The following is a 27447-nucleotide window of genomic DNA, read 5'->3' as shown; positions in this document are numbered from 1 at the left end:
TGTATTTGTATTTGTATTTAATATACAACGCAAAGACCTTAAACGAAAACACCCACCACCAATGTAAGAAGGAAGTTGAAGGCTTTCCTCTTTTTATAAAAATATCAAATTTCGAAGTAAATCTTGGTAAATCTACAGCAGCCAACATTAGCACGTGCATTTGTTTTTCATTTTGAGCTGCAGCCTTTGTTGTTCTTCTTCAGCTGAGCCAGTGTTAGATGCAGGAGTCGTTACTTTAGTAGATAGTCATTTACTTTAAGAATTTTGGATTGGACTCTGGCATCTCTAAAATTTTGACATGACACATGGCGGCCCGCATGGTTGCATGAACAGAAAAGTAAATAAACTGTAAGCTGAACTACTTTCAAAGGGGAAAAAAAGGTCTTTGACGTAGATTGGAAATGATCGGTAGGATTATAGGTCAAGCATGAAATGCGAAGTTCAATTCAAGCATTTAATTGTGTTCAAGTATTTGAAAGTTTCTTACTTATCCTGAAATTGCGTAAAGATGTACACAAGATCTGCAGCATCGTATAAAACAGATATTTACTTTTAATTACAACTTTACGTTTGCGTATTTTTTGTTGGATATATTTTAAATTTCGAGAATGAAATCAAATTTTTCAACTGTAGAACAATCAGTGCAATTTTTAGAAAACTTTTATCTTTCCACTGTGAAAAATAAAAAAATTCTGCAGACAGTTTTGGGGAATGAAGTATGAATATTTTATATTAATTTCTGAATGGTTTTTAAATTGGCATTTTTATCGCTCTTTCTAACTCAATTCCCATCATAGCTTTTCCAATTATTTCTCAATGCAATTCATTGGCTATATTCGCATAGACAGGGATGCTCCCCCACTAAGAGCAAGGGTGCACCCCTCCCCCTAAATATCGAGATAACCCACCCAAAAAGCAAGAGCCCCCCTTGGTGGGCACCCCTAGCATAGAGCAACTGCTCTACTAACCGGGTGCATTCTAATAGAGCTACGGGTTCATAAAAATATCCTGTAAACACTGACTGGAACATCATCTAATCAACCAACCGGTGCAATGTCAGATGGGTGTCCACCTAGGGCTGGGGTGGGGGGGAGGGTTCATGGCACAGACTGCACCATTGAAATTCTTAGGAGGGTTGTTTTGAGGGGCATTTTTCTCTTTTCTTTTGCGAGGGGGAATCTTTGTTCTTAGGGGGATGATCACATTTTAGAATACTGTTTGCATGGCAGGCCCTATTAACTTTTTCAGGACATAGAAATCAACATGGCCAGGGCCCAATTTCTCAAAACGCAGAATAGGCTGTTGCCTGGGGCGGCAAAATTTTCACGGGAGGAAGCAGTCATTGTTACTACAATTTGTTCATAATTTTTTTAAATAAAGTATTTTATGTTCCTTTTAGAGAGGTAAGTTTAAAATTCTTTATTACTGGCTTAGGGGCGGTAAATTACTGCTTAAATGTTTGCTTAGTTTTAATTTAATTATTATAAAATTATTTCTTACTAAACAGTATTTTTCTTGTTAAAATAACAAATGACATTGTAAGTAAATACTTTTACAAAATTAAACTGTTTATTAATACTAATCAAATAATGTATAGATCTTATATTATTTTTTAAGCTGGACATATATTTTTTATAGTATTATTTTTTTTCTAACCTCGATTTTTTCGGCATGCCGGACAGGACCAGGCAAGTGTTATTGAAAATCTGGTGACCCCTGAATTTTGCGACATACCAGCTAGTGCAGGGAAATACGGTATATACCTCCAGTTCTTCTGTTCGTATAGGAACAAGCTCTGAAATGTGTTCTTTTATTTGTGTTGTATACAATCTCTACCTTTTTATGGTTAATCACTAAAAAAGGAACACCGTTTTGCATAAAGTTTCGTTAAAAATTAAACATTTTTATATAGATTGCACTTTTTGGGCACCGGTGAAACTCTTGCCGTTGCTATTCTGCCCGCAGGCTTTAGCATTGGGGACCTTTGCTCTATGCAAACACATGGGCAGACTTAGATAAAATGAAAAGCTTTCTGCGAACACAAATATTTACTGGAAAATTTTCTGCAAATATTTATTTTGCCTAACTCACCCTTGAATAAAAAATTAAATTTATGTTCAGATATAAAAGAGAGGGAAAAAAAAGTGCTTTAAATCATTTATTTTATTTTATTTTTTTTTTTACAATAACCTATAGTTTGCTTATTTCTCGCCAACTGAAGAAAACTGCCAAAACCATTTTTTTTTACACATGTGCTTTAAAAGGATTTTGGAGCAAGGCTTTTACTGAAATAAACTGGGATTTTCTTAAAAATTCCCTTTAAAAAAATTATTTTTTTTAAATCAACATCAGCAGTTTGTAAAAAAAATTTCTGCAGAGTCAAAAATTTTCTGCAAACACCGTTCGCGTGTTCATCTATATTATGCAAGACTGCATATCATGGGTGTCTACAGAAATTTTGGGGCAAGTCACAAATGACTTTTATGGGCCCCCCTCCATATTGTTTACCCCTATGTTGCTACATTTATTTCACCAATCTTGGGCCCCCTTCAGGCTCGGGCCAACAGGTGTCCTTTCTCCCCCCCCCCCCCCTCGTGCAAACATAGCTATAAATGAACTGGAATAACATCACGAACTCAGTAACTACTTTAGGAATCAAATTTTGAAGGAAAAAAAATCAGAAAGAACAGAAACAAGAGATATTATGCACAATTTTTGGACTTTCAAAAGGTCAACCCGTAAATAGTGAATTCTTTGGACTTATTATGTGTGCAAAATAAGATATTCCCATTTACATTTTAAAACATTTGCATGTTATTTCTGTTCAGATACTTTCACCTCTACATGGAGATTTGCAAGAAAAGATTCTTCATTCCACAGTTCAAAATCCTATTTGCAAGAAGTACCCACCCTCAAGAGCATATCAAAGGTTCTTTTTACGAACACTGATTGATTTTGTAAGTACTTTTTAAATGCCTAAAATAATGCATTTCATTGAAATCTGGTTTTATTTATGTAACTTTAGTTTTTAGTCTTTTTTTTTTACATGTACAATTTGGCAAGAATTGAAAGTATGTATCTTAAATTGTTGAACTGTTTAACTGCAACAGAGTTGTTGTGAATTGTGAAATATAACCCTTTTTTCTCTTATTTTATCAAAATATGATTGATAGTGAAGGTAACGTGTAGTGATGCCTACACTTGCATCAGCACCAGTTAGCACCTATGCAAGATACCAAATTTTAAGTGTAAATGTAGATATATCACAAACATTTCATTTGAAACATTTGTAGTAGAAACTTTACTTATCTAAAGATGTGGATACAATTTTTTAATGTACTTATGCAAACTATGATTTGATGGTTTAATTTTTATGGCGCAAGAGCCCTTGAGGGCTATACTACGCCAAACAATATTTTATTGTATGCTATTTATTTTTCATTCAAGAGTAAAGCAAAAGAAAGCATATTCTGAAGAAGAAAGCATAAAACTTCAAGTTTAATTTAAAAAGTGCAACTGATAAAAACATATAAACATTAAAAACATTTAAACAATTTGAAGATAAAGACAAAATGGACGAAACAATATCTTGAAAAATAAGGAAAGGACGAAATCACATAATGACGAGACAAACACTAAATTAAAAAGGAGAATCCAATCTCCTGGAGGAAGGAGTACAAATTGCGATGGGGTGGCTCCCCCAGCAACTCCTTCAAAGATGGATTAAAATTATTAAAATATTTATAATGAATTAGATTAAAATTTGGGCAGTTGCATAAAATGTGCAACACTGTCTGATTTACATCACATGTAATGCATGTTGGAACTGGTTCATGACATAAGAGATGTTTATGGGTGAATCTGGTATGTGCAATGCGAAGTCGAGCTAATAAGACTTGTTCTCTCCTGGTGATATTTAATGATCCGAAACCTCCAGTGGAGGGCTGGATCAAATGCAATTTATTTTGGATTTCTGCATTCCACGTCCCCTGCCAATACGTGTTGAGGCTTACAACGATGACGTTTTTGATATCATCGAAAGGGACACTATTATCGAACAGGATACTTGCAGCTCTGGCAGCTGAATAGGCTGCTTCATTGCCTGCAATGCCCACATGACCAGGGATCCAACAGAAGGTAACTTGGAAATTATTTTGCATAAGGTTTCTGTGTAAAAGATATGACTGGATGACTATGGGATGGCTATTATTATTGCAGTGAGTGATGGCTTCCACTGAACTCTTTGAGTCAGTGAATATCACCAACTTTTTGTAAACGGATTGGGCTATTGATTGTAGAGATGAAAATATAGCTTTTATTTCTGCAGTAAATACCGAGCAGGATGTGTTTAATTTTTCTGCCGTAACTTGATCATTAATTATTGTGGAAAAGCCGACGTGATCGTTTGATTTTGATCCGTTGGTGAAAAGGGAATTGTATTCAGAATATTTGCTTTTTATGTCATAAAATATTTGTTGATAGACTGTATCGGCAGTAGTTTGTTTGGGGAATTTTGAGAAGTCATTGATTATAGAAGGTATGACTTCGCATGGTTCAATTAGTTTTATTGTGTTGATAGTTTAGAAATCTGATAGCTGCAGGTCTGAGAGTACCCGACTCATTCGGATCCCAAATGTTGGGGTCATTGAAGGCCGGTGTAGAAATAAAGCAACATTAGATGGATTAAAAATATGGAGATGTAGTGAGTGATTGGTGCAAGGTTTTGTTTTGAAGTAAAAATTTAAAAAAAATTAAAATCAAACTATATGTTAATATGTTTACACCATTTATTGATTCTTAAAATATCTATAAATCCCTAAATTACTATTAGAATTAAGTTTAGTTCAAATTATTTCATATTTTAGGTTGAATCTCATGACTTAGAAATTTGTGATAGTCTTGTGGAAGAGTATAGTGCAATATTTATGTTACCCTCTGGAGATGAAATTGGTTATTGTTCATATGTGATTGTAAGTATAAAATTATTCGTTTTCCTCAATGTGTGAAATTTTTTAAAAAAATCATAACATTTTCCAGTCTACATTGCTTCAGATAAATATCGCAAAATTGATTTAACTGATAATCGTATGAACATATCATGTTTTTAATTACCTTTGACAACATTCACCTTTGATAATACCTTTGATGTAGTGTAAGATGAACCTCTATTTTGTGAATTTCTTTACGTAATAAAGTTTTTTTCTCTTGAAAGTAAGAATATTTTAGAAATTTCCTTGTAAAACAACCTTAAAATCTTCAAATAATGTTCCTTAGTTAACAAACGTCTTTCTTGTAAAATATATATATTTGTTTACCCTCTTTAGCATTTTGTTTAAATTGAAAGTGCATACATAGGTATGTCTCTTTAAACACTATTCTTCTTATATGTTGCAATGTCATAAAATATTGTGTTTTAAAATTAAGAAAATAATTTCCCACCCTGTATTCTAAATGAGATTTTTTTTAAGTGAAAAATTACAACAAGTAGAATAGCTCAAATAGCTGGCTATAAAATTTATTATATTTATTTATTTGTCATTAATGTTCAACATTTAGGATGAAGACTGCAGAGTTAGTCTTCAAGAAAACTCTTGTTTTGTTGCAAAAAGTACTACTGGCCTTTTAACATGGGAAGTAAGTATTGTAATTTTAACCTCATTCTGAATATTGCTGCATTCTGAGACATTAGCATTGCCTCAGATCAAGAGTGAGATATCCTACTGTTGCTTTGAGACAGGGCTGGATTTAGGGGAGGGCAGGCAGGGCTACTGCCCCTGGGCCTCTACAACAAAGGGGCCCCCACAATAAAATTTTTACGAAATAGCCTAACTTTCACGGCTCGAAAATATCGGATATATACATATATATATATATATCAAAATATTCGGATATATATCAAAGTATCGGATATTTTTGAAAATATGATGATCTTTTCGAACCCTGATTAGGGGCATCCACTCCTTCGTTCCCCCGGGGCCTCAACACTTCCAAATCTGGCCCTGCTTTGAGACCATGATTAGTGTCTTGACTTGGAGTAATAGTGCAATGATTGAAAACATTTTGATTCAATCATAATACCTGAAAATCGAAAGTATTCCTCCCTTTTAAATTGCTAATTGCAAAAGGTAGCCTGCGAATTTTATATACTACGTAATACGATAAAGGTGTTAAAAAAAACTGCAAATTCTAATCTAAAAGTAAATCATCATCACTAGTGCAGCCAGAAATACCTTCTGGAAGAGAGTGATTGGAAATTGGTAAAGTGAAGCAACAAAAAAAATTAACAGGTCTAACCAGAGGAAAAATATAAAATTTGCTTATCATTTTGTTTTGCAACTGTGTCAAAGAAAGTTACTGTTGCCAATTCATCCAAGGAAAATGTGATGTATTTATCTTTTGAGATGGAGTGGGCATGTGTGTATTTGCACATAGCAGAGGCGAGGCATAATTTATTACGGCACAATACTTTTATTACACATTACTCACATCACGAACACACATACACAACTATATACATCACGAATAGAACTAGAACTGAAACTTCACGCACAAAGATAACAGTTACGGTTACCGCTAACCGGTTACATATCGATATATGACATCCCTTCCCCTTTACAAATCCAGTCTCTGTGGAGCTTTTCTAGATCTTGTGGATCTGCGCAGAGGAGGCGGATCTGCTGTTGACGACACAGGACTGGCTGCGGTGGTGTTGCCATCCGTCGCTGGTTCAGCCTGGTTGGTGTTGGCCGGCAAGACGACTGGTTCAGCTGGTGGCTCTGCTGAACTCCCATTTGTTGTAGCATCCGCTGCTGTTGTCGCAGTAGAACAGTGGGTCCTGGAAGCAAGATTTGGAGCCTTGCCGATTCGTTCCCATTCCTGGTTCTCCAGATTCCCACCGTCCCTCATTTGGTCAACGTGGCGCCGCCACAGTTGCCCATTGACGTTGATGGTATAGTGGAGTTGTCCGTCTTTACTGACAACTTTCCCGAACTTCCACCTTTTATCACCGTGACAGTAGTTGCGCACTGCCACGTTGTCCCCTATGCGAAAGACACGATCCGAGAACTGAAAGTTATCCTTCCTAATCCTGTCTTGGACCCTGGAGTGCAGATCCGGTTTCACCAGGTCGATGCGTGTCCGGATCTCACGCTTCATCAGCAGCATTGCCGGGCTGTGGAGGGTGGTCATGTTCGCAGCCTTCCTATACTGCATCAGGAAGGCGATGAGCTTTTGCTGGATGGTGCCGGGGTACTCCTTCATGGCGCGAAGAGATTGCTTGACGGTAAACACATACCTTTCAGCTTGACCATTGCTGGAAGGCTTGAATGGAGCTGAAGGTCTATGCTTAATCCCGTTCCGGCTCAGGAAGATCTTAAATTCATCGGACTTGAACTGAGGCCCGTTGTCACTAACTATCATCAATGGAAGTCCAAACCTCGCGAAGCAGTCCCTAAGACATTCGATCGTCTTCAATGCTGTAGTATTCTTCATTGGATACGCTTCCAGCCATTTAGAATGTGCATCCACAATGATCAGATACATATATCCGAACAATGGCCCAGCAAAATCAACATGTAGCCTCTCCCAAGGTTTGCTTGGGTACTCCCAATGGTGGACTTTGGCTTTTTGGGGATCTGTTTTAATTTGCGCGCAGTGGACACAATTCTTTACTGCTTCTTCTATATCCTTGTCTATGTTCTTCCAAAACACGAACAATCTTGCTATCGCTTTCATCTTTACCATCCCTAAATGCCCTTCGTGTAACTCCTGTAGCACCCGGCTCTGGAATTGTTTTGGAACCATGACTCTAGATCCGTACATGATGCAACCATCTTGGAGACTGTATTCCGCTTCCTTCCCCTTTAGACCCTCTCCACTTCGAAGTGCCTGCAACAGTGGTCTGCTTTCTTCATCTTCCTCTGTTCCTTTGGCTAATTCCCTGGCAGTGACTGGAAGTGTCTCAATCTGTTGCAGTTGGAAGAGCGTAACATCATCTCGGACTTCCAGTTCTTCTGACTGAGTCGGTAACCTTGAGAGAAAATCAGCATTCCCATGGTCCTTGGTGTTACGGTAGATGATGTCGAATTGGAAGGATTGAAGAGTCAAAGCATAGTGAAGAAGTCGTGTTGCTGCCAAAATTGGTAGACCTTTCTTCGATCCAAAAATTGCAACTAATGGCTTGTGATCAGTTATAAGAATGAATCTTCGTCCCTTTAGGTATAGGTAGAATCTCTTAACTGCCCACACAATTGCGAGGGCTTCCTTATCAATTTGTGAATATTTTTTCTCTGCGTTGTTAAGAGTTCTTGATGCAAAAGCTATAGGTCTTTCTGTTCCGTCGGACATTTTGTGGGATAGCACCGCGTCTAACCCTACTGGACTCGCGTCGGTTGCCAATGTTACTGGAAGTGCAGGGTCATAGTGCACCAGAATTTGTGGGGAACAAATCACCTTTTTAATGTTATGGAATGACTGTTCACAGTCCTTCGACCAGATGAACTTTGTTTCTTTTTTCATTAAATTATTCAACGGATTAGCAATTGTGGCCAAATTTGGACAAAACTTTCCATAAAATTGTACTAACCCCAGAAAACTTTGAACTTCTTGCACATTTTTTGGTTTAGGGGCACTCGCTATTGCACAGACTTTTTCATCTGTTTCATGCAAACCCTTGGAGTCAATCTTGTGACCCAAAAAATTAATCTGTTCCTCAAAAAATTTACTTTTCCTCAAATTTAGTTTTAATCCATGCTCTTTGCATTTTTGAAAAAAAGTTTGCAGTGCCTCAAAATGTGCATCTTGAGTAGGTCCAGTTATACGAACATCGTCCATAAACACTTTAACCCCTGCCATTCCCTGGAACAGACCGTCAACATAGCGCTGCCAAATAGCTGGAGCCGCGTTTAGCCCATACATAAGCCTTTTGCATTTGTACAACCCTTTAGTTGTGTTAATTGTTAAGAGTTTTTGACTATTTTCGTGAACCTTTAGTTGTAAATAAGCGTGTTTAAAATCTAATTTCGAGAATTCTTTTCCCCCATTTAGACAAGAAAATATCTCCTCCAACCTTGGTAAAGGGTGTTGTTGTACCATTATACTAGGATTAAGGGTTACCGAGTAGTCTGCACACAGACGTATTGATCCATCTGATTTTACGACTGGTACTACTGGCGTTGCCCATTCAGATGTTTCCACCTTTTCTATAATTCCCTCCCTTTCTAATCTGTCGATTTCTTGTTCAACACGATCTTTTAAGGCGAACGGAACAGGCCTTGATCGGCAAAATTTCGGTGTAACGTCTGATTTAAGTTCCAATTTTACCTCATAATTGTTTATTTCCCCTAATTTATCATCAAACAATTCTTTAAACTCATTAAGTAGTTTACTCAGATCATATTTCCCATGTGCACGAATTGATTTAATTGAATTCCAATTTATTTTGATTTTGAAAATCCATTCCCTACCCAAAATGGTGTCTAAGTCTTCCCTAACAATGTATAAATTTAATTTCAATTTTTGATTGTTATATTCAACGTTTACATTTACTACCCCCATTGGTACAACTTTCCCCCCATTATACGTAGTGAAAACCAAGTTAGTCTTTTGCAAAGGTTTCTTAGAAATTTCCCTGAACTTCTTTATGTTCATCACAGAAACCGCTCCGCCAGTATCTAACTCCATGACTATAGGGCTGCCCTCAACTGTAATCGTCAGCATTATTGGAGGTCTTTTCCCCTCCTCCGAAATAATGCTATGTAATGGAACTGAGTTTTGGTTTCCATTTTCGGAATCAAGTTCGACACTAACTTGTCTTTGTTTACATTCTCTAGACTTTTGTTTTGCATAACAAGCTCTCTCTATGTGCCCAACCTTCTGACAGAAATGACACTGACTAGTTATAAATTTGCAATTGTTACGATCATGATTCGTTCCGGAGCAACGCGAAAACGATTTATTCTTAGCCTTGAATGCATCTTTCTGTTTACTTTTTTGTTTATATTTATTTTTCCCACCTGGCCTCTCAATTTTCCTTTCTCCCATCTGATGGACATTTACTGTTTTATCTAAAAGCTCAGATGCACCTTTGAGAGCTTTTTCCATAGCCAAAGCAATTTTCAGCGTTCCTTCTAAATTCGTATCATCTTCCTCAAAAATTCTGTTAAGAATAGCTTTATCCCGCAACCCACTAACAAACACATCTCTTAACATTACATTGAGCATGGCTTCCCCATAACAACACGGAACTGAAAGGGATCTTAACTCAGCTAGATAGTCACTAACCGTTTCCCCTTCCCGCTGCTTGCGATTTAAGAACACATGTCTACTGGGTATAATTAGTGGTTTCGGATTTAAATGCTCTTTTAAAGTAGTTTTCAAGCAATCAAAATCTTTATCCAAAGGATTATCAGGAGCTAGAAGGTTCTTGAGCAAATTATACATTTTCGGAGATAAATTTGAAATAAAAGCTAACCCACGTCTATCTTCAGGAACATTTTGAACCTTTAAATATGCTTCAAAGCGTTCAAGAAATGAATCGAAGCTTTCCTGACCTTCTTCAAACTTTTCAAAATGAACAGAAACTTTTGAACCTTCATTTGGTTTCGTTTCTGGCATAACCGCCAATCTGTCCATTAAAAGTTTGTTTTGCTCAATTAAAGCTTGAACCAGAGCCTCCATGATAAAATATTACTAGAAGATTGATTAAAAAACTTTTACCTTGACCTTGGCTGCATCGAGCTTTATTCTAATCCATTAGATTCTGTCGAAACACTTCACAAGAGTTCCGCTGAAGAATTTCATCACTTCACGGGTTTGCAAATCATTTCGTCGCCAGCTGTGATGTATTTATCTTTTGAGATGGAGTGGGCATGTGTGTATTTGCACATAGCAGAGGCGAGGCATAATTTATTACGGCACAATACTTTTATTACACATTACTCACATCACGAACACACATACACAACTATATACATCACGAATAGAACTAGAACTGAAACTTCACGCACAAAGATAACAGTTACGGTTACCGCTAACCGGTTACATATCGATATATGACAGAAAATATGTGTATAAGTTATTCATTCAGTGGTTAGGCTACCCTACTTCTCTCTCTACTATTGTATGTACATGCCTTTTCGACCTGCCTCCCTTTTGCAAATGTTAATGATTTTACTTATTTTAGTTCTAAATCAACCTCTCTTCCTTTGGGGAGGGGGGGGGTTGTGTTTCACTCAAAGGTATACAGTAGATTTTTAAGTTCTAATAAGGCAGTGAGAAGCAAAGGGATGTTTGTGTTTTAAGTAAAACACGTTTAACAATAAGGTCCTAGGAAGGCTTTCATTGAAGAGTTTTTCTAACTCATGCTGTGTAACAGCACCTACCAGGGCTACTAGTACTATCTCGTGCCCCAAGACGGAGGAGAGGTTCACCTATCATTTCTATTAGTTATCTCCAAATTTTTAATTTTGCCACTTGCATCCCTTTGCTTCTCACTGCCTCAAATATACATTTGAAGATATTTATAAAATGTAGGGCACAATATCGAGTTCTGCTTAGTATTCCTTATAAGGCATAAGCATAAACTAAGAGTTAAATGAAATGTTCGTCTCATCTTTGTACAAGTCTTATTTAGGTATAGTGCCTAAAAAGAGTAGTGTGCCGATCGACGGGGAAAAAGTGAGGTCAGATCTGAGGAAAAACCAGATGGCGCTGCGCTCGAGTAGTACGTTATGCTCCTCAATCAGACTCGTTTTAAATCGGCGATTGCATGCTCATTTCGCAGTTTAAAAGCCCCGTTTTTCGGATTGAACTTATTTCTGCGCAAAAGACAAATTCTGTAATAAGTGCTATTTGTTACATGGGTGTTAATTTATTTTTTGAAGAATATAAAATTACCTTATGCTAATTTATCTTCAATGAAAATAGTAGACTATAAGGGGCCATTCATTAAATATGTAAGGGTCCCGTGGGGGAGGGGGATTGGAAAAGCCTCTACTTACCTTTGGGGGGGGGGTCAAACTCATTCTTACGTAATATTTTCCAAGTCGATATTTCACATTAGAAATTGCGCGGTCAACAAGTGATTTGGCAGAGATTATGTTCCATTTGCGTATGGAAGGTAAGAAACGTGTTAGGATAAGACGTTTTTTTATTTGTTTTACAAAGAATGAATAGTGTAAAATATAATAAAAGAGTCGCATTATGTATGGCATGTTTTATTTTTAATTAATATTACATCAAAAAAAAAAAAAAATGTCGAAAAAACATTCAGTTTAGATTCTAACTTTTCAGTAACTATTTCTTTACACAAAAAGTTAAATTTAATAATGTGAATTTAATAACGATTCCAAGATTTGTTATTTTATCATTTTGAAAAACGAAATGGAATTTTACGTAAGAATGGGGGGGGGGGGGGGGTGAAAAATCTTACGTACCCTTACATGGGGGAGGGGGATCAAAAATTGCTAAAATCATTCTTACGTAATTAATGAATAGCCCCTAAGTATTCAATAACTGCGCGTCTCTTATTTCTCTACTAATAATAAAGCTGAAAGTCTCTCTGTCCGGATTTCTGTCTGGATCTCTGTGACGCGGACAGCGCCTAGACCGTTCGGCTGATTTTCATGAAATTTGATACAAAGTTAGTTTGTAGCATGGGGGTGTGCACCTCGAAGCGATTTTAAATTCGATTTTGTTCTTTTTTTATTTTAATTTTAAGAACAGTTTCCGGAGCAAAATTAGTAAATTACGAAATTATAATGACGTGGAACCGTAACGTGGGAAGAGCGAATGAACATAGCCAATTGGCGAGAAATTCATCATCCATTATTTGTAAATATACAAGCTAATCAAATGACATTTTAATTTTCTCCTCTGGGCAAAGTCCTGCGGGTACCGCTACTTTCAAAATAAAACTGCTTCGAAATTCTTAAGCTAATTAAAATTATCAGGGCTTCTCAGTCTGAATCGAAGAGTCGGAGTCGCTTGAAAACCTACAGACTCCGACCTGTTTTTTTTTTTAATTTTCAAGGACTTTCCTTACATTAAAAAAATAATAGAGTCACTTGCTCCGATCACATATAACATACTAATTTGCAAATAACTGCAATTGGCAAAGAGCTGGCTTGATTATTTGTTGAATTTTCGGTAATACTTATCAACGTCAAACTGCTAGTTTGCTTATTTTTATAACGTTCTTTAGAACCTGTCAGCAAACGGTTTTGTTGTCGATAATTATCGAAATAGAAGTGTTTTTGAATCTGACGTTATCATTGTCAAAAAAAAGTATTTATGTATTTTTATCTTTTATCTCATATGTAAAATAGCGAAAGAAATGTATCCTTAAAAACTAAAAACAAATGGGGAACCTCCTCGTCTCTCTCCTTTGTCTAACATTGCTTATGATAGCTTTAAAATATTCTTTTAAAAGGAAGCGCAGCTTCTGAATCTCCCTACCCTTAATCAGGAAACAACATGACAGTGCTACAATTAAAAAATCTAAATAAGTAGCGATCAAAAGAACATTGTGATACATGTTTTTGGAGGCAAAAAATATTTTCCCGTTGTCGATATATGAGATTTTAACGCCTATGGGAATTTTAAGAAAAGAGAGTCTCGTTGTTACAAATTTAGCGAGTTTCGATGGGGACAGACATCTTTCTCACGCCCTGTAGATATGGATGTCCTGCCACATGCAGACGAGGCAATCGTCTGTGAGAAATTGGTACCTTCAATCCCTCGCCAAGTGTTTAAATTTGCCACTTTTCTTAAAATTTTGTTAGACTGAAATACCTTTTATCTCGATAACGGGGCACGATAACAAAAATAATTATCAATTTCGTACAGGATTCTAAAAGGCTAAAATTATTTTTTATTTTTTAATATAACTTACGTGCTCGTTGATTCCGTTTGTCCGAAAGTCGAATGGTCGGTCGCTAACAGTTACCATCCGTAGCGTTGCTGGAGATTTCCAACCTAATCTCCAGACCTATAAACTGTAGAGGTGGTGCTATCATATACCGTGCCCAAGTCGGGCTCTTTCTCATTTAGGGGCCTCATTGACTCAGGAGTCACTCTATTCTGCTTTAAACTCGTGCTGGCTACATGAATGGGGCTTGAGTCTCCCAAGTGGCATTAAAAACAACAACAAACTGCGCCTTAAGCCATCTCGATTGATAATACATTTGAATTAAAATATAAGTATCAAATTTTCAGTCGATTGTGTAAAATTTTGTTTTGAAAACATCCTTGTCTTTGTGTCTACTTCAATAATGATCTTTTTATCGTCAATATTATTTTCCACATAATTTTCATTTTTACAAAAACTACAATATTTGGAGATTTTTTAAATTTCATACAAACCCGATATTCGTTAGGCAAATTAATATGAACAATTTCATTTATAATAGATTTATACGTGGTTATTTCAGTTTCATCTGCCGAAAGACCAAGTTTTATTTTTTTCAAACAAGGAACACTTTTCTTAACTGCATAATTCCTGATGGACCTTTTCTTTGGTAATTTTTTAGTAAAGTATGTTGGCAGACTTGGGAAAATTGTCGGAATTGCCTCATCTTTCAAAAAAGTTTTTCCCCGACGAATCAAAACTTCCTCACCATTTATAATATGCTTAAAATGCGTTTCAATAAAATGTTTTTCGAAATGCAGAGCACAAATTAAGCAATATTTATCAAAAACTTTATCTAACCTGGGAATTAACATTCCACTTTAGTTTTTCTTCATCTGCTGGAGCTTTAAAAAGCGTAACTTTTTCCTTGCATGTTTTGTTTTGTACCCACTTTTGCACCCTGGTACGAAACAAGATGAAGTTTTATTTCTTCCAATGTTCAACTTTGATGCCTCTATTAAAAGCCTTAAATGCTGTTTCATGAAATATTCACGAAATAAAGGTAAAAAAGAGAAACGCAGAACTAAATTGTAACAAAATCCCGCGTCTACTAATGTAAACACTGCGAAATTGAACGTACATCTCGACCGCACTGCCATCTAGCGGTTTTCATACAATTTGTCTTCAAGAATCGTGGGGGAAAAAGCGCCGGTCGGCACACTACTCTTTCTAGGCACTATAATTTAGGTACACAGGGCCCACTGAAGTATAGGCTATTACAAATTTCTATACTTTATGACATGCATTTTCTTTTCATTTATTTACGTAACATTGCTCATTATCATTCTTTTAATTTCTCATTTTACATTTTAGGCTTCCAAATACTTGGTCGATTGGTGCAGGGAAAACGTTGTTGAGTTTGAAAATAAGTAAACAGAAAAATTAATTTGTTGATTAAATAATGAGTTGAAATATGAAATAAGTATTTTTAATTGAAAATAATGCTAATGTGTAATAATGATACTTTTTTTCTAGAAAACATACCAGTAATAAATGATTTGAATTCGTGATTATTAAACATAATAGGGTTGGCTGGGGTAAGTTGGTCACGCCCCCTGCCTTCCCAAAAAAAAATCGGAAAAATGTATATGGCTTATATATACATAAGATTTTTTTTTACATTGATCATGCAACATTTCATTGCAATGATTGCAAAAAAGTCAGAAAAATGTATATGACTTTTATATTTACACACACATACACACACACACATATATATATATAGGGTTTTTTTTTACATTGATCATGTAACATTTCATTGCAATCATTGGTTTTGCTTATATTTGTACTTCATGTAACTTTTTTCTGGCTTAGAACTTATAGCAAATAGATTTTCCCTAACACATTTTTGTGAGTTCAAGCAACATATTTCAATGAAGCATTTTCAAGTTCTTCCGCTCAATAATTATCAAGTTCAGCTATCTTTTTTTTAATACATAAAATACACCTAACACACACCTAAATACATGAAATATTGTACAAATCTTTTTAATGTTTAACTTAAAGTGTATGTTGCAATAGGATTTTTTACCTACAGTATAAGTATCAGAGAAGAAAGGTTCCTTTTACTACGCAAATTTTATGTAGTAAGGGTGAGTCTCCTCACAATAGTGACGATTTTTTAAACAAAAAGCAACTGATTAAGAAATTTCTACAGATAAAATACAAGACAATTACAAAGACCAAAGGATTTTCTGTTCTCTTTTTGTAATCCCAAGAAGACTTTAAAGTATTGCAGATAATGTCCACTTTATAATTAGTTACAAAATATTGTTTTTGTGCTTGATAATGTTGAAAGTAAACAAACTGAACTTATCATAATAAATGATTTAAAAGAAAAATAAGAAGTGAAATATTTTTTCGAAATGAACTGTTACTTGTCCTATCGTTAATTTAATCGGAAATTATTCATTGCTTGCTTCTGTTACATTTGTTATTAAATTTGCTAACCCCCCCCCCCCTGTGCAAAACTCTGCTTTAATTCAGAATTTAAAAAAATGGCAGCTCTGGCTGCATGTATCAAGTCCTTGGTATCAGCTTTTCATTAATTTTAGAAACTTTGAAATCCACTTTAAGGACTTCAGATGAAATGAACTTTGTTCATTTCTGCAAATTAACGTCATTTAAAATTAATATTAATTCAAATTAATTATGATCAAATTAATGTTTGATAAAAAATAAGAAGAGGGCTCAACAGAGCCAAGCAGTGCAACCAGGTCGCTTCTGGGTACAACAACACCAGTAAGAAGACTTGCAGAAACCTTCCAGGTTTAATATCATCCTTTCTATCCAGATTTAATGAAGCAAGACCTTTTAAGCGCCAGACTTAAATCATAGTATAAATGTCCAAAATTTTCCTGTGTAAATTTTGGTTTTTATACCACAATGTAGATCTGGCATTCATGGGCTCTTGGACTGAAAGAGCTCTTTTGTCCTAATATGAGGGCAACCCCTATAAACAACCTGCATCTGAAAGTGTGAATAAGCGCTTGTGTACCAGGCTGAATCGAAAAAGAAAAAAATTAAGTTCATATCATTATTCCACCTATTACGTTTTTTGCCTGACATTGCCCATCCAAGTTACACCAGTTATGATTTTTTGGATTCTATACTAATATGTAAATGTTGGAACTAGACATTTCTTTCACGCTTTTTCCAGCAGAAGCCAAATGAGCAAGCCCAATTAAGCTAACATTAGGATAAAACTGAATAAATGACACAAATGGAAGAAAAATTTGCATTTACTGCCCGTTACTTGCCCAAGATAGAGCAATCCTAATGGGGTCATTTCCAAAATTTTAAAGTATTTTTTTTTTTTCTGAAAGAACATGCTTAAAAACATAGAAGCTGACCATTTCTTTAAAATAATTTCTCTAAGTTTAATATTTCAAAAAAAAATTACTTAAATCGGTGCTCTTTTATCATTTAACGCTTCTGCCGATGACATCACAAATGATGAAATGCCATTCAGTGTTACCATTCACGGTCCAAAATATATAATTCGCATCTTTACTCACATGTAATGGCAATGATATAGTTGATAGCAAGCGTAGCGCACAATTTTTATTCGCTTCTTGATTATCATAATGTGGAAATGCGGTAGAAAGATGCGCCATAGTGCATCATTTGTGACGTCATAAAGACCACGCCAGACATTTTTAAAAAATAATTAAAAAATAACTGTTGGAAAAATGAAAGTATTTTCTGAGTCCATGTTTTTTTTTTTTTTTTTTTTTTTTTTGCTTTATTCTGTCAATTTCAGTGACAAAAAGTATTATTTTTGACTGAAGGAAACAACCCCATTGAGGCCCCTATAGTGGAGGAGCCTACGTTTCCGCCATTTTGGAGCAAACTTGATCCAGTGCTTCGCAGCGATAGCATTGCTGCTGACGTTTACATTTCTTTAGCATGTGTTAAAGTGACTCAAATAGATGGTTGTTCAGCTGTTAATTGTGCAACCAGCTCCAAAAAAGGATTTCAGCTCTTCAGATTTCCAGCAGATGCAGAAAGAAAAAAGAAATGTTTAATTAATAGCCTGCAAAGTGACTGGCAGCCTGGAAACCACGCCAATGGTTTCCGAAATTTCGCCAATATTCACCTTCGCTCTCTCGTTCCCTGTTTGGTGAATGATTGCCAATAAAGGTAGCTTTCCCTGTTGTACGCTTGCTCCAAAATGGCAGATGCGTTGGCCTCTCCAGTTATAGGGGTTCTACTCCTAATGAGATTCTTTGAATTCTTTATTGCTAGTTCAAGGCCAACAAAAGGTGTATTAGAACCTTAACGAGCAAGGTAATAAGCTATTACCTTTACACATGAGAGTCCAGGTACCCAACAGAGTGACCTTATTCAGCAAAATTAATATTTACTCTTGTTACTAATTAAGAAGTGTAAATGATCACCTTTCCACTGACTTTAGATTGGTGGACAAGACACAATTTTCCAACTGAGGCAGTGAGAAGCAAAGGGATGTAAGTAAAATATTAAAAATTTGGAGATAACCAGTATAATTAGTAGGAAAACCTCTGCTCTATTTAGTGGAAAGAGATGGTACTAGAGATGGTGCTGATCCACAGCATGATTTAGAATTTTTTTTCAATGAAAGCCTACCTAGGACTGCAACTTTTAACCTGTTTTACTTGAAACTTTAAAAAGCTCACTTACATCCCTTTGCTTCTCACCGCCTTAATTAATGTTCCATGCAAAAGTCTTGGATTAATTAGGAACCCTTTTATGACAACTGACAGGTGTTTAGTTTTGTATGAATGATTTGGTCTTTACTAACTTTCTACATCACCCCTTAATCTTTATGTGGGGAAATATATATAACGCATTATTAAAAAAAATTCAAATGAAGAAAATTTTATTGTGAAATGTATTCTATATTATTTATTGTATGTATGAATTATTCTTTATTTACATATAACACCAAAAAAATATTGTTGCTTTTAGAAAAGTTTTAGAACTAGGATCTGGTATTGGACTTCTAGGAATAAGTATTTTGAAGCTATGTCATCCATGTGCATACACATTTAGCGATAAAAGTTGGGAAGTATTAAATGTATTGGCTTCCAATATTGCCATTAATTATGACGAAATTGCCAGTGATACAATTATTCAGAAGATGCAGCTAGTATGGTCAACTATATCTAAAGAAGATTCAACTTCTCTAAGCCCAGATATTATAATAGGAGCAGGTAAATATGTTCTCCCTTTTATGTTTCCAAATACTAAATTTTGCAATTTAATAAGATTGATTTAGATTTTTTTTCAAAGCCTTATTATGGATGTATTGTATTCACGAAAAATTTTCCACTTGAATTTCAAGCTAAATTTCCATTTCAATCGTCCATTTCCTGATATCTGGAAGCAATTTTTGTAAGTGATTTTTCTTCTTGTATGTTTCTCCCACTCTTTTTATTTCCTGACTTCTGATTGGTTGGTTCTCGTCTCTTGTCGCAAATTCTATTGGTTGATCCGTTTGATATATACACTGGTGTTGATATGGTTGATGTCCTGTTTTCTTATGTCTTGTTGAGGGGAGAGCATTTTGAACTGATGAAGAGGCTCCATTGTGGCCTTGAAATAGCCATATGTTGTATTTTATTGATAACTTGTGCGTTATATACTTTCGTTTTTCACTTCAATCATGAGTGTCTATGAGTAAAACGACAACGTGTATAATGTACAAATAAAGAGTTAAAAACTCAGAAAACAGCTGTTTCGGGGCTGTCAAATGCAAGCCCCTTCATCAGTGCATTAAAGAAGAACGAAAAGCCCACACAATGTGGACCATACAACAAATTATTATGCAATTGTCGTATGGTCCACATTGTGTGGGCTTTTCATTCTTCTTTTATGCAATGATGAAGGGGCTTGCATTTGACAGCCCCGAAACAGCTGTTTGCTGAGTTTTTAACTCTATTTTAATACTTTATTTGTACTTTATACACGTTGTTGTCGTTTTACTCATTCCAATGTACAAAGTTTCTTAAACTGTCCGAAAGTATGCTGAAGCTAAAGGAGTGTAATCTAATCAATTTGTATTTACTACAATATTCGTAATGCATAAATATAAATACAGTAAAACCCCTCGAAAGCGGACACTAACAGGACAAACATTTTTGTCCATAATAGGGGTGTCCACAGGAAAGGAGCTTTACAATTTTATTTGTTTATTTTACATTATTCATTTTTTACTCTCTACTTAAATATATTTACAATATATACTTTAATGTCTATAACTTTTTAATTTACTAGTTTTTTTTTTAACAAATACATATATGGTAATAATCAAAGCTATTTTATCGGGTTATGTTACATCAAGTATGTTACAGCAAACTTTCCAATTCATTATTGCCACAAAATTTTCCTCTGACGCATCCCTTTTTGAATTCAACACAATGAAAGCAAATACCCCTCCAAACATAATTTACACAGCTGATTAAACAGCTGATCGCATCCAAAACATTAACAGTTTTGAGCAATTCGCTACTAGTTTTAGCATTTTTCATCTTGTTGATCAAATGCATTAAATCTAGCATATTTTTCTAGCATTAAATTTCGGCATCCATAAGTTGACATTTCAACATTGTGTTGGCTAGCAAGAAGATGGTCTCTATATTGTTTACGAATGTGTTTGAAATTGAGTCACATCGATCTATCAAGAAAACAACATACCTCTTTCTCCAGCAAACATTTTATCCAAAATCCAATCTGACATAATACTGGTTCACTGGTTGTCATCCCTCCAGGTTCTTTAATTTGAATGCTAGTCAACTGGTAAATGCTTTAAATCCAGACCTTCGAAGCAAGGGCGCCCGTATGCAAAAGTGTAGGGGGGGGGGGGGCTCAGATATTTTCCCCATGGGTTAGGAGGGTATTTTCTCCATGGAAACCCATTTCAGGACAGATTAAAGTCATTAAAATATTTCATTTGTAATAACTTATTCATTAATCGCTGGAGAATAAATGTTTTCACATTTTTGCAAAGAAAAAAGTACCAAATGCAAGGAAGTTCTAATTTCAAAGGGGGGGGGGGGGGGGCTCGAGCCCCCCTTCCCCCCCCCCTATATGGGCGCCCTTGCTTCAAATTACTGGAGTCTGGTTGCTTCCCGGATGACAAAAGGTTTCAATTTCATGCTATCTATGGTGCTCGTAAAAATTATCAAACATCTCTAGAAATTTACTCACCATAGCAGCTTTCTGTCCATTAAGACAGAGTTTTATCCTGACGAACTCTATAAAACAAGCCTGTTTCATCAACATTATAAATGTAACAAACTTTCCAATGTTTAATTATTTTATTCTCGAAATGTATTTTTTTATTCCTAAATTCAGTTGTCCACAAAAAAGAAAAGATCCATGTAAATGGCTTCCAAAATAGTGCCCGTGTCCATAATTGATGGTGTCTGTAGTAGAGAGGTTTATAATACATTAGGCTCAATGCCTTACAGAGAGGGGGGGGAGGCTCTGCATTTGAAGGGTGTCCGTTAGGAGGGGTTTTACTGTATTAATAAGTTTTCATTATATATAATGAGTATTTGATAATATTTTTCTCCGAAATACTCATTTTAAAAATGTTATACCTAAAAGAATTGCCAATAACTATTACATAAAAACTCTCTTATGTAACGGTAGATTTATGAAAGGAAATTCACAACACTACCAAGACAACTAATTTCAGTTCCATTTATAACTCAAAGGAATGTTATTAAATGTGTAATATTTAGGTGCAAAAAAGAGCTTAATTTTTTTAATGGTTTTTGCTTATAATTTCGTTAAAACCTCATGTAATGATATTTTAACAAAAATTCTTAGTTAAACCAGATAAAAGAACACTAAATTGATAAAATGTATTCACTTATTATATTTTAGAACTTATGCAGTTTCTTTTTTTAATTCAAAATTTTACTATAATACATTATGTAACTACAAAAAATTGTCATTTATTGCATTTAAGTCAATTATTGCACTATATTTTGAACACTTTCTTTTGCATGTATGCATAAATGTCGAAAAATTTGGTTACTATTATGAAAAAAACACATGCATACAAATTGAAATTTTTAATGAAGAATTCAACTTCTACAATAACTAGATTAGAATCAGCTGTATAAATAAATTACATATATATTTATACTTAAATGTTCACATTGAATAAATATTCAACATAAAACATAACTTTGACACATTTTGCTCTGTATTTCATATTTTCTGACAAAATAGTTCTCTAAAAATGTAGTTTTGGATAGGATGGTAAAAACCAACCGTAGTGTCAAAAAGCTTGCCAACCCCTGAACCATATGTTAGCGTTATAATGAAAAAAATTGAAATATTTAGCAATCATAAGAGTATAGTTGAACATGTTTTTTGACACATAAATCATTCCCCCTCACTTCCTCATTGTCGAAGCACAAGGTATTAATGTTGGAGGATATTTCAACAAAAGTCGCCAAATTAGCTAGAAATGGGCAATTAAACTGTCTGTGTCAATTTATCATTCAAAAATATTGACAATTTGATTAGTTTACAGAAACTTCCATTTCTCGCTAATGTTTTCTTAAAATGCTGCCGGACCTTATACTTCAATGACGGGGTGGGGACAAATGATTTATGCAGGAAAAAAACATGTTCATTTTGCAAGTAAGTAAACAAGCTCATTTTGCATAGCACAATCTGTAGAAAAACCCAGCAAAAACTCTGGTCGAAAGCAGGAGGAAAGGTCACCATCTAACAGGGAAATGACCAGAATGCCGTTTAAAGCAGGTTTTCTTCAGGGTAGAAATGTTCCATATGGGGCTTTTGTGTACCTTTATTTCAATCTTTTTTTTAGAAAAACAAGCTGCATGCCTGGTCTAAAATTCCCAAAATACAGTCATTTCTTGATAACTCGAATCTAAAGGGACCAATGAAAAACTTCGACTTATCGGAAGTTCAACCTACCGCTAGTTTCAGATTTCGACATATAAATATTTAAAACCATCGAATATTTTAATTAATATGTACATATAACAGACAAAATTACAGAACTTAAAAGCTTTTAAGCACAATATGCACAGTTTCTCCGTGAAGAGTTCTGAAGACAAGTTGTGTCTGGTCTTGAACTTCTCCAGCCATCCAGCAAAGGTGTGGAAATTTTCTATGTTCAGTAATATAGCATAATTCGTTGCTTTCTCATTCAGCAAACATCTACTTATAGGAATGGCATGGTCATGAAGTCGATGCTGCTGGAACCACTTGAATAGAGCTGATTCTATTTTAGGAAAGGTGCACATCTTCATTTGTTCCAAATTCGGATTCATGGATTCGTACTGCTTTTAAAGTTTCTCTCTTAATATTGTTGACAAAGTATTTGGTGCCATATTTTAATGTATTATCTTTCTTTTTGATTGTTGGATTCCTTTCAATGTTATAAGATTTACTTCACTTTCTAAATCCAAGGTTTTTAGCTTTCGCTTAGACATCTAAAGAAAACTCTCTCTTGGGAACTTATCAGCAAATGATCAAACTAAAGAATGAATGGGGAATGCATCTTAACTTGGGTCAGCCATTGAATAAAAGCACAATAAGTTGATTTAGCAGCTTGACAGCTTAAAAGTAGATTCGTAGACCAGTAACATGTCTACAGTACAAAAAAAAAAGGCCATACTCATTTCCACATGTGTAACTCTTTCATCCCACATTGGCTCAACACAGGTGTTCTCCTTGCTTTAGAGGTCTATTGTGCAGGAATTGCAAGTGAAGGTGAATTTTTCTCTCACAGGCACTTGAATAAAATATTTTTCTTTTTTATTTTATTCTTTCAAAATAAATTTCAAGTCATCTTTGAAAAAACTTTGAGTTAACTTTGAGATATTGAGCATAATTAGCATGGAATTAAAGACAAAGGGATCGTGACTCTATAAAAACTTCAAGTCATAGCAATATTTGAGTTATCGGACTTCGAGTTATCAGGAATTGACTGTATAACTAATTTAAAATTTTCCGAGATTGTATACTTATTTTATTTGGATTTCCTAGAATGATTTTGGAAGTAATAACTATACCTCATATGAATAACATTCTAGTATGTGGTTAAAATTGCAAGTCTTACAAGTTTCATTAAAAACAATATAGTGAAGCAGAAATATGCATAATGAATGAAAGACAGAAAGCTTCGAGCAATTGTTTTTGCAGGCAAAAATTTTAAGCATTTAGATTTTTTATTAAATTGATTTGAAAAAATGTTATATTACATAATCTTGCACTTTTGTAATGTATGACATTCACACTGTACCACTTTTCAAATACATTGGCATCCCATTTTTCTCCTTATGGTCCCAGGTTCACGTCTATTTTTTTTCCACCACCTGTATTGTTGTTTGTATTTTATTGTATTTGATGAAAAGTTAGTATAATGATACCAACATACTAATAAAAATATTTGTTTCAGACTTGGTTTATGATCCAAGTATGGTTGAAAGTCTTACCCATGCCTTAAAAACATTTTTATCTGAAAAAACTGTATGTGCTTACATTGCAAATACTGTAAGAAGTACAGACACAATTCAAGTATTTGAATCAGCATTAGGTACTTCTTTTTCTTTTTTCTGTACTCTTAAATTTACATTTCTTATGTGATTATTAGGGTGGGCTGAAAAATGGATGTTTTCAATAAGTAACTTTAATTGCAACAAAAATAATTTTAAAAATAAATATTTACGTCTTTAGATCACACAAGCTTCAAAATTTGGAAAATCGCTAAAAAGCAATAATATTTCAAAACATTTTATTAAAGTATAAATATTTTAAAATTTTGTCCTAATACCATTAAAATGCTTACTTTTAACACTCTTTTCAGGAACTTTTAAAATTATTTGCATTCTTTTCCAGTTTTTAATTCATGCGTTAGTGGTAAAGTTTTGCAAAATTAACCAAAATTTGACTTTTTCACCTTCTTTCCCCACAGCAGTATTTCTTTTTTACTTCAGCTTTACATTATTTTCAAAAAAATGTGCATTGTGGAGCCCTTTACTGCTAATGCAATAATATTTTATTACATTAACAACCCAGAACTTGCTACGAAGAGGCAACTGCACCCTGTCTTTCACATCCACCGAAAAATGAAAGACAGTTATTTACATATTTACAGTTTATTTACATTTCAATTACTATTTGACTTTAAACAAGTTTCTACCTTTGAATACAAGTTTGAAAATGATCTTATGACTAAGTGTTTTGACATTGATGATCACCTGTATAGGATACCTTTATCAAGATAAAATTTTTTGTATAAATCCATGTCTTATCTCTTTCCCAAGTACCAATATGCCGATTCACTACCAGTTTCACAATATTTTCAATAGCTAGAGGGTGCCTTATGGTCATTTCGCAGAACTAGTGAGAAAAGACTGGTTTGGAAAAATTCACTACTATGAAATTTGTAAAAATCCGATGGGAGAAATCGAAGTTTAAAAGTGACTTGAAAAAGATCGGAAGTATTTAATAAAACACCAGAAAATACTTAACTAGCTATGAGAAACTTTCTTCTACCAGTACTAAGTTTCGAGGTATTAAACTGCGAAGAGCTGGTCAACAGGTTTAATTTCTTCCTTTTGAATAGTTAAAAAAGGACATTTTTGGGGATATTTTATTATATTATAAAACTAAATAATTACAGAAGTTCAGGGGCGGATACAAAAATATTTTTTGGAGGGTGTGCCGGAAATTAAAAGCGACCCCCCCCCCCCCATACAAAGATTCATAATGAAGTTTTCCAGACTTTGTTTTTGAATGGTTTTTTGGGATCCTATAAGGCCAATTAATCTATTTTTAAGTTACATAAATATTATGCACTTAATATACTTTGAATATGGACAGAAAATATCTTTAACGTTTAAACCAATTGAATATTAACCCTTTATAATTTCACCAAGATGCTATAAAATGAGCGGAAATTTTTTTACATTTTTACTATAAAATATGATATATTTATTAAATCATAACGTATCAAGTTTTAATGAAGAGTTCAGAAACTCTTTCTTTGCAAATTTCAAACCAGTTGCTGATTTGTTCTCAAAGTCATACAGTTGTACAGTCACACATTTTGATACAACATGCAATTTCTATTAACATTATAATTGTGCCAAAAAAAAAAAAAAAAAAACATGTGAATATTTAATCAAATATTTTGCAAATAGTAGCTTCCTGGATAAAAATGACTTTTCTATGTAAGTCAACCCATTTTTTCAAAACTGTTAATTATTGATTCCATCAAAGAAGAATTAATGTATGAATTGCGATAAGTGAAACCTGTGTAAATTGACCACTTGCAGTGCATTACTTTAATAGTCAACTTAAACAGTTGGTCAGCTTATAGAAGTTGATTTATATGATATAGGACTAATTCTTCAACTGAAAAATGCGGTCAACTTACAAAGGTGGTCAACTGTACAGGTTTTACTTACATTCCCTTGAACTAACAAGGGAGTTTGCTCTGGCTTCTGACTCCTGTAAGACCCTCTTATCAAACAAAAGCTCTTTTATTCAAATATACCTCGGATATTTGTGTTCTTCTTAAGTAACTAAAAAAAAATATTCATGTTATATAGCAGTCAACTAAAGATTATAAATGAAATAGTGAAACTACTCTATCCCTTTGAGAGGGGTTCCACTCCCCCTAAAATCAACTGCTGCAAAAGTTTGCTTTTTTAAAAAATCTCGTCTCTTACTCAGGCATTGCATTTTTCTCAATAAGGAATGTTGTGGAAAGGATTGTGGACCTTTTTTAGTTAATCTGCAGAAGAAGTATTTTGGGAAGACAAGAGATAAATTTATAAGAACGTTTTTATACTTGCAATTATCAATTCCAAAAGTGAGTCAGAAGCCTAACTTCAAACCTTAACCCAAAAGTAGAAACTTGTTTAAATTTAAATATTAATTGTAAGTCTTTCTTGGTTTGGTGGATGGAAAGGACAAGGTAAACCAGGGAGTGCAGCCAATTCCTTGCAGAGAGTTCTGAGTGGTTAATGCAACACAATATGATTTCATCACCAGCAAAGAGTAGTATAATGCATATCAATTGCAAACTGAACAGTAAAATAAGAAATACTGCAGTGTACAAAAAAAAAGCTGTTTTTTTTTCTTTTTTTCTCAATTTTATGAAACTATATGCCAATGCATGAAGTAAAACTAAAGGAATGAAAATAACTTTCAAGATACATGAAACGAGTATTAAAAGTAAGTATCTGGTTGCTAATCGAAAATATCCATTTTTGGGCCCACCCAAGTGGTTATAAATAAAAATTTTAATTATTTTTCAGGGTCCTTAAAATTGACATTTGAAATTATGAACCCACCCATGAAGTCTTCTTTTATTTATAATGAACCAAATTGTTTTAAGTTGTACAAAATATATATGAAAGAAAAATAAATTTTTATTTTTGTAAAAAATAATAATGAACTATTACTTTTTATAAGAAACATATGAATGTAAGGAATTTCGTATATAAGGAGGCTATATTGATGTCAGACAATTGCTATATTTAAGTGTACAATAATAA

At 34.3% G+C, this 27447-nt stretch overlaps 1 protein-coding gene across 1 annotated transcript; it reads left to right on the top strand.

Annotated features, from left to right (window-relative positions):
* Positions 1-314: 314 nt before the first annotated feature.
* LOC129227781 (protein-lysine N-methyltransferase EEF2KMT-like) lies at positions 315-27387 on the top strand. The gene is made up of 8 exons (XM_054862392.1): positions 315-716; positions 2829-2957; positions 4866-4970; positions 5557-5634; positions 15221-15276; positions 18857-19101; positions 24339-24476; positions 27208-27387. Exons 1-8 carry the CDS (start codon positions 609-611, stop codon positions 27315-27317), a joined length of 969 nt encoding a protein of 322 aa, XP_054718367.1. The 5' UTR covers positions 315-608; the 3' UTR covers positions 27318-27387.
* Positions 27388-27447: the final 60 nt, after the last annotated feature.

This window comes from Uloborus diversus, chromosome 1, assembly GCF_026930045.1.
Source record: "Uloborus diversus isolate 005 chromosome 1, Udiv.v.3.1, whole genome shotgun sequence".
Lineage (NCBI taxonomy): Eukaryota > Metazoa > Arthropoda > Arachnida > Araneae > Uloboridae > Uloborus > Uloborus diversus.
Note: the sequence above shows the minus strand (reverse complement) of the source record. Positions and strands in the feature narration are given on the sequence as shown.

Coding starts and splice junctions, on each gene's coding strand:
- LOC129227781 (XM_054862392.1), top strand. CDS start 609: ATGAAATCAAATTTTTCAACTGTAGAACAATCAGTGCAATTTTTAGAA. Junction 2,958..4,865: donor TACGAACACTGATTGATTTT/GTAAGTACTTTT, acceptor TTCATATTTTAG/GTTGAATCTCATGACTTAGA. Junction 5,635..15,220: donor CTGGCCTTTTAACATGGGAA/GTAAGTATTGTA, acceptor TTTACATTTTAG/GCTTCCAAATACTTGGTCGA.